Consider the following 8,451-nt stretch of genomic DNA (forward strand, 5'->3'; position numbering starts at 1 on the left):
TTCTTTTTATTAAATTATTATTTATTTACATAAATAACAATAGAAAAATAATAAATAAAATGAATGAGAAGAGTTTATTTCTTTTCGTACTTTTAATTGGCGTTGTTTTTAAGTCTATCGAGTGTTCTAACGTGAAAAAATATTCTTTACTTATGCCGAATGTAAGCCCGAACGTGGTAAGTAAATTTTTATATTTTTTATGAATATATATATATATATATATATGTCTTACGACATTGACAGTACATTTTTATAGTTTAAAATGATTATTGGTATTATATTGTAATAGAAAATTATGCTTTTTTTTAATATGTAAGCTTTTTAATAATTATATTTTCATAACTTCGTTATTGTACATTGTCAAAAGCGTAGTTAAGTGATATGAAACGTTTAATTGTTATTATATTGATGATTAATATAATAATTTTTATTGTAATTTATAGCCAGAATTATATTTATGCACTCCGGTAAAAGTAGATCCATCTAGAAATTATTATATAGTTGGCTTTGAGCCAAATGCTACTATGGAAACAGCTCACCATATGCTCTTGTACGGATGTACAAAACCTGGAAGTACCAAGTCTGTATGGGACTGTGGTGAGATGGCACATTCTCTTAATGGCCAACGTGAAACAGCTGTTCCTTGCAGTGAAGGATCTCAAGTAAATAACACATAATTTATAATGTTTAAATATAAAAAAAATTAAAGGAAATATTAATGTCAATATTTTTTTTATAATATAGATCTTGTATGCTTGGGCTAGAGATGCGCCTCGATTGAATTTACCAGAAGGTGTTGGTTTCAAAGTTGGAGGTGATTCTCCAATTAAATACATTGTTCTTCAAGTACATTATGCTCATATTGATCATTTCAAAGATGGTAGTACCGATGATTCTGGAGTATTTTTACATTATATATTACATCCACTAAATAAATTGGCTGGTGTACTTCTTTTGGGAACTGGAGGTGTTATACCACCTAGAAGTACTGAATATATGGAAACTGCTTGTGTCCTCAAAGAAAATAAGACTATATATCCTATAGCGTATAGAACGCATAGTCATTCTTTGGGTAGAGTAATTTCTGGATATGTAATAAAACCCAATTGGAAATGGATTGAACTTGGTAAAAGGGATCCTCTTACGCCACAGATGTTCTATCCTGTGAAAAATAATGTTTCGATAACGACGCACGATCAAATTGCAGCTCGTTGTACTATGCAAAATATGCGCGATACTTGGACTAATATTGGTCCTACGAATGAAGACGAAATGTGTAATTTTTATTTAATGTATTACGTTGAGAATGATGAGCCATTGAATATGAAGTATTGCTTCACTCCTGGACCTCCAGTTTATTATTGGGAAAATGATGAATTAAGAAATATTCCTGATAAAGAAGCATCGACATTGTAATGAATTAACAAATCCAGAAATTGTACAAATACAAATGGCTTGATTTCATCATCCTGATTGACGAAATAAGATATGTATATCATATGCGATTTTAAATTATACGTGTCAATTTGGTGCTATAGGACGAAGATATGGGATCAAACTATCTTGAATATCTTTTTACTCCATAATTGCATTTCCAATAATGTCTAGGCATAATTTTATTCCAATTTTTTAAAAATCTGATTTAACTGGTTAAATGTAGTATTAGTTAATATTTAATTTTATCTCAATATTTTTTATAGTCAAAAATAACTTTTAAATCTACAATAATTTTTTTTTTTTTTAATTCATTTATTTATTGTGTAATATTTAAGGATAAATATTGAAGGCAGGTAAATAACATATCTGGTATATATTGTAGTAGACATAACAATTTGCCTCACAGTACAGTTATTTTTTGCGAAGTACTTTATCGAGAATTTATTTAACTTACTAGTTAATTGTTAGTTAATTACTACTTAATTGCTACTTAATTGCTACTTAATTGCTACTTAATCGTCTCAATTCATAATTAAAAGATTCGTAAATGCATGAAGGTAATACAAATAACAATTGTAATATTATCAGTAATATTGAAAACATATTTCTATAATTGTACATTTTTCATGAGTGTTCTACAATAATTTTAAATTATCTATAGTAAAGTATTTTTCAAAGGAAAATGAAATGCACTAATCCTATTGCTTGAATGAAATAGAAGATATCTGTGATTTTTTTGAAGTTACTATCTTTTTTTTTTTCCTTATTAAATGGATCGAGGTGTGATCTATTTAAATATATTTTGTTTTCATAATAACTTTTTGAAACTTAAGTATTTTATATGTTCTAATTAATTTAATTGTGTATAAAAATTTCAATACTATACCTGATAGACTAATGTATATTTTATTTATATATTTTTGATCTCTACAATGAAATCTCATATATGTTTAATAATCGTAGAAAACTACAGTTTCAATACAAAACTTGATTATATTTTATATAAGTCATTTTATCAAGAGAAAATCTTTGAGAATATCATTGATATTCGAGAATTTCGTTTTCCTATATTTCTTCTGGAATAATGCACACTGTAATTAATATGTAAAAAAAAAAATATGCAATGTTGTATAAATTAATTCTCTATAACGATGTTAATTATATTCTCAAATATTTATTTAAATCTTAAACATATACATATATTCACACAGAGAGTGTATATATATATATATATATACATATATGTGTATGTATATATTGCTAAATGAACCATCGAAATATCTATTTTCGAGTATGCATAATACAGAAATGGATTTATCGTTTCAAACTCAACAATATATAAAAAGATGTTAAATTTAAATAAATCTTTACGCATCATATTAAGAGTTATTTTTTACCACAAATTTCCTTTTGTCAGCCAGCTATTTATCTTCCTTTTCGACATTTTTATCAATCGTTTTAATTATAAGTTTTCGATGTTAATATTTTTTTTCACAAAATAATTAGCCAATCTAATTAAATATAATATATTGTTTCGTCTCAACTTTAACAATTTTCAGTAATTACTGTTTCATTTTACAATATTCATTAAACAATTTTCCATTATTCACAAGGACGATAAAATTGTACATCTTTTGTAATTGTTTTAATTTATTATTGTTACAGAGACTAATAGTTGTTTCATTATAAATGTTAATTAAGATATTAATGATAGCTTATCTCAGAAATCGTTGTAGTAACTAAGTACATTATTAAGAACATTTTATTTAATTTTAAGACAAAAAATGTTAGATTATTAAGGTGCTTTTTTATGTCTTGTACGAAGAAGTTAAATTAAACCGCAAAAAAATGAAGTTACCTCGAAGTCGAGAATTATAACGAGCAAATGAGGAAATTTTCTCGGATGGAAATGAATAGGAAAATAGGAAATTGTAATAAGAAAAATAAGAATTCATTTCCGTCTTGAGTTTGCGCAGCAAACTTTCTGAGTGGTTCGAAGTACTACGTTCGAAACTGTTCTTGTCGGCCAACGAACAAGTCGATGAATTAATATTCTTTACCGTTTATTTTTAAAGATCGAGATAATCGCGAATTAGACGATCTTCGATTAACCGTTATACGGTTGTGTATTTTCTGAATACGAGATTACACTCGTCAAAATGTCTGGTGAAAGGGACCTCTGTAAAGTGATTTTATTTGGACGCTCGCCCATGGAATGATTAATTGAATTAATTAAATATAATGTTTTGTTTCATAATTAATTATTTTATATTTAATAGTATGGTTAATTAAACACACACACACACACACACACACACATATATATATATATATATATATATTATTAGATATTATAATATAATGTTAAAATTTAAAGGTAATAAAGATAATAAATTATTATTATAAAGTTTGCATTATAGTTGTAAAAACATTAATCATGATGCTCAATACGTAGAACAGGATTATCGTATCGAGGAGATACGTAATTATTTGCTTCATAAAACGAGCCTTTGTAAAAAGTGTGTCGTTGGATATATGGCTACATACGTTTTCGGAAAACAAATGACCGGAGAAAGTGCAGAGGGTAAGTGGAAGCCTAATAGAGGTGTGTCCGAGCGGTTCAGCTGGTTCTCTATCTTTCTCCTTCCTTTTCTTTTATTTCTTTTTCTCATTTTTATTTATTTATTTATTTTTTAATCACATTTTTATTCCTTTTATTCCTATTTAAAATTATATATAATCTCATCACTTAGATGAAGTGCTGCTTTTGGAAACCTACAGGCTAATGATGTGACTCCAATTTTACGTTATTACTCGATGTATATTAATGCAAATTAATTGGATTTTAATATCTTTTTAATTAGTGCGAAAAGAACTGATTATGCCGCAAGATCTGTTTATTCGAAAAAAAAAAGGAAATATCTTCCTAGAAAAGAAGATATACTTCATGAAATCGAAAAGCTTTCTGTTCTGTCGTCCAATAATCTGTGTCCAAAAAATGTTTGTCCAATGTAGTTGATAGTTCAACGATGAATGAACTGAAAATGTTCAAAAATAGAAATTTATGTTTGGACAAAGACATAATAATTATTTATAATTATTTATAACTAAACGTTTCTTATATTTAAAAGAGTGTATATTATAATTTACAGCAGTACACTATTAACTTATACATATATGTGTATATATGTATAGTATTTTTTATGAAAATATTTAAATGCCTCCAATGTCTTGGACTTCAAAAATTTCATATTATTTAAATACAGTATTGTTTAAATAATGGTAAATCACATTGCAGTACTATATATACACTATACTATTTTTATAATCGATTAAAAGTAATCGAAAATATAAATAATTTAAACGTACCTGTATATATTGGAAAGCTAAGATGTTTATTGATAAATGAAGACTAATTCGAAAACTATCCAAGTGTCCACATTATTGTTTAAATCACTGGCGAATAATGATTCAAAATAAAAAATGCAAATTAAAATTATTTTATAATAATGTTCAAATAAAATGCGATATTATGTAAATAAATGTAAAACAATCGTAAATACAAATTATTTAAGTTTAAATGCATAGAAGGAGAGAGCTGCGATGTTTACTAGTCGGAATTCAAAAGATTACTGACTCGACAACTGTCAAAGTCGGCCACGTGCTCGTTCTCATTTGAGGTCTATAAAAAAAAAAAAAAAAAAAAAAAATTCAACTTTATTTTTATGCTGATTGATCTATTATAACGTGCCAATTTTATTTTTTTTTTATCTTATATTTTTTTAACGATTTAAACTTAACGATTATCAGGGATTATATAAATAGAATTTGGCGTTAATCATCGAGTATCAATTTGCCCATAATTAATCGAAATAGATCGAAGTTGAACTTTCCTTTCGTTTCTCCGAGGGACAATCGTCGATGCCGATAACAATCGATTCGTAGCACGTACGAAAGTCGCATTTGAACTTTCGTTTCTTCCGATACGACCCACTTGGAGTGTCAGGAATTCTCCAGGAAGTGTTTTAGATTTCCTTCATGCGAGATCTCGCCGGCACCGATAGGTAAATCGTATTCCTCTCCTTCGACTCTTAGAAATTGATTCGACGTCGACTCTCAATGCGACTTGCGTTGTGAGATTTGCGGTCGAGATCGATTCTCTTTCTCTCTCTCTCTCTCTCTCTCTCTCTCTCTCTCTCTCTCTCTCTCTCTCCCCTCCCTATCCCTTCTCTTCCCTTTCCCTTCCTACGCCTCATTCTCTCATCAGCGTTCTTTCGTTCAAAGCATACCGATCCTTGATGTCCCTTTGAACGCGTGATATACATCGCTTTGGAAGCGGCTTTTGCTCGAAGTTAAAATGAAGGAAAAGAGAACTCGAATCACCGTGCGCGCAATACAATAATGCGCGACAGAGATTTTACGACTCTGTCGCTAAAAAAGTCGACGACATCGACGAGTTCGATGACCCTCGGACGTGATTCACATACTTTGACTCGTCGTATATCGATCTGTGTGTCTTTTGTACACGACACGATGAGCTTTCTCTCTCTCCCTCTCCCTCTTCCTTTCCCTCCCTCCCTCCCTCCCTCCCTCCCTCCCTTCCCCCCTCTCTCTGTCTCTTCGTAGAAAGATTTAACTTCGATTGAGAAATGAAAAATGCGAATGAATACTTTCGTTAGAATCTGACAATTCGATAGATTTAGGAATTTCGGCTTCCTTGATAGCAAGTATAGATTGTAGACAGGGTAATATTCGTGCAGGCACGAAGATGGAATTCGATCGGGTAACGATGCCGCCGCAATAATACCACCGTACGAAAGTAAAATCGGCACGCAGCCTCGGCACGTTTCGAGGTACCCACTTCCGTTTCTCCTCGCACATTACGTCGATTTTTCTTTTCTCTTTCGTGCTCGTCCCATGTGACTTCGTATCCGCGGCGATTCCGTGAGTATGATAAAATGATTTAAATGGAAATCAAGCGGTAGAATTTAATCCAAGCTCGATCTATAGGAATCTCGCGGGATCTCTTTAGAAAATTAGAAGCGTGAGAGCTATAATGGAGAGGGGAGGGTGAGGAGTTGAAAGGGAGGTAAAGTAAATGACAGTGAAATATGTCTGGATCGTCGAGCCGAATGATTGAAGTTCTTGAGAAGGTAAAGTTTGCATTTTCCTCGTACTTTCTCAATAAGTTATCCCTTTTCGAAGGAACATTCGTAGCTTTTCCCATTGACTCGATCTTCTATATCAGTAGTAAAGCAGACTGCGTTCCCATTCTCTTTCTTTCTCTTTGGTTTATCGCGAGACCGGTAATACGTCAATGAAAACGGCACGTCACGCGCGTCTAAAAGCATCGTCTCGTTGGTAAAAGCATGGTTCGTCGTTAGGAAAGCGACCGAGCCATAATCCAACTGACTGACTGAGTACTGCAGGCAACTTCGAAAGTGAGGCCTCGATCACGTTTCGTTCGATGCCAACTTGACGTACACGTAGTAGACGTACCGTCCTAAGCTCTGTTTTCTTTTACCTTATCTTTCCTATTTTCAATTCCTTTTTATTTTTCTCGTAATTATATTTTTCAATTAAATCATCGATAAAATTCGATAGCTAATTCTAATGAGTTTTCCAAGTAATATTTTATCTAAAAAGAAAATCAAGATCGTATCTTCATATCTCTGTACAGATCAAAGGTAGTACCAATTTTTTTTCTAACTGTAAAAGTTCCAATTTTTTTTTCTTTTTTTTTTTCTTTTTTTTTTTCAACGAAAACTCATCAGATATTTTTCCCGATGGATGCAAGGAAACGTAGTTAAGTCGCAACGAAACACGGAAATGTAAATCGCATTTGCGAAATACGAAAGAAACATTGAAAATCGTATTCGAGTCGTGACGACAAATAATAATAAGGGAGAAAGGGGTAACGCAATTTTATACGATGGTCTTGGGTCTTTACGTGATCTTTTTTTAATTTCGTTCCGAAGTAATACCGAGCAAATTAAATTGATATTCTTCTCTTTTTTTCTTCTTGTTATCACGAAGGTAAAACGACGTTTTTACTAGGTATTCCATTTATAAACGAGTCAGAGAAATAAAAAGCTTAACGAGAAAAATAGTATGATATGATTAAGAAAAGAATTGAGAAACTAATAAATGATAAAGAAACTAGTTAATAATAAATTTAGAATATGTGATTTTTTAAATTGTTTATGCATAAAATACCCTCAAAATTCCGAAGATAAATAGACGTCGATTCCTTCACTCTCGTACGAATACATTTACATTTTTTTTCTAGTCTGTATCTCAGACTAGAATCGCAAACATGAAAGAATAATCTTTACAATATATAATTTTTAACATTTTTTATTTGTTTTCAAATTAAGTTTTCGATTTAAAAATCTTCAGAATTTTTTTGTTTTAAACGAGGATAAGTTCACGTCCGTGTAAAGATTAAGACAATTAGCATGTAATTCGGATAATCGACGGTTTGAGAATTCTAACGAGATGTTAAGGAACTGAGAATTCTTCTTTGTACTAATTCGTTCAAATCGGTAAGCATTGGTATTAAAAATCCTTTAAGGTAGAACTTGAACATCGTGGATTCGACATGTTCGAGTAAAATCAAGGGGTTGCTTTTTTTCCTCGATTCGAAATCGAGGTAACTTTCTCTTCGATCGAGAAAACGATCGAAAACGAGAGAAAGAGAAACTCGAAGAAGATCGTAAAAAGGAAGAAAATAAAGCTCATTCGTCGAGGTGCAGAAAAGCTCGGGAAGAGATGAAAATGAAGAGGGGATGGAAAATGTTCAAAGTGTTCGTAGCACCACAAAAAACGGGGGATGCAGTGTAGTTCTCGCGGAATCCGAATCGACGAGGCGAGGAATGAGGAGGCGAAAGAGGAAGCAAGAGAAAGGATGAGAAAGAGAGGGAGTGAGGCGAATATTGCGAGGGAGAGGGAGAGAGAAGTCGCTATTGGTTAAGCCGCTTGGAAAAGCCCACCTGGCTGCTTGGCCGGCCGGCA

General features: G+C 31.4%; 1 protein-coding gene across 1 annotated transcript; it reads left to right on the forward strand.

The window, feature by feature from the left end:
- The first annotated feature begins 26 nt into the window (after positions 1–26).
- LOC124952855 (peptidylglycine alpha-hydroxylating monooxygenase) lies at positions 27–2,814 on the forward strand. The gene is made up of 3 exons (XM_047503359.1): positions 27–176; positions 444–662; positions 745–2,814. Exons 1-3 carry the CDS (start codon positions 60–62, stop codon positions 1,414–1,416), a joined length of 1,008 nt encoding a protein of 335 aa, XP_047359315.1. The 5' UTR covers positions 27–59; the 3' UTR covers positions 1,417–2,814.
- Positions 2,815–8,451: the final 5,637 nt, after the last annotated feature.

This window comes from Vespa velutina, chromosome 11, assembly GCF_912470025.1.
Source record: "Vespa velutina chromosome 11, iVesVel2.1, whole genome shotgun sequence".
Classification (NCBI taxonomy): domain Eukaryota; kingdom Metazoa; phylum Arthropoda; class Insecta; order Hymenoptera; family Vespidae; genus Vespa; species Vespa velutina.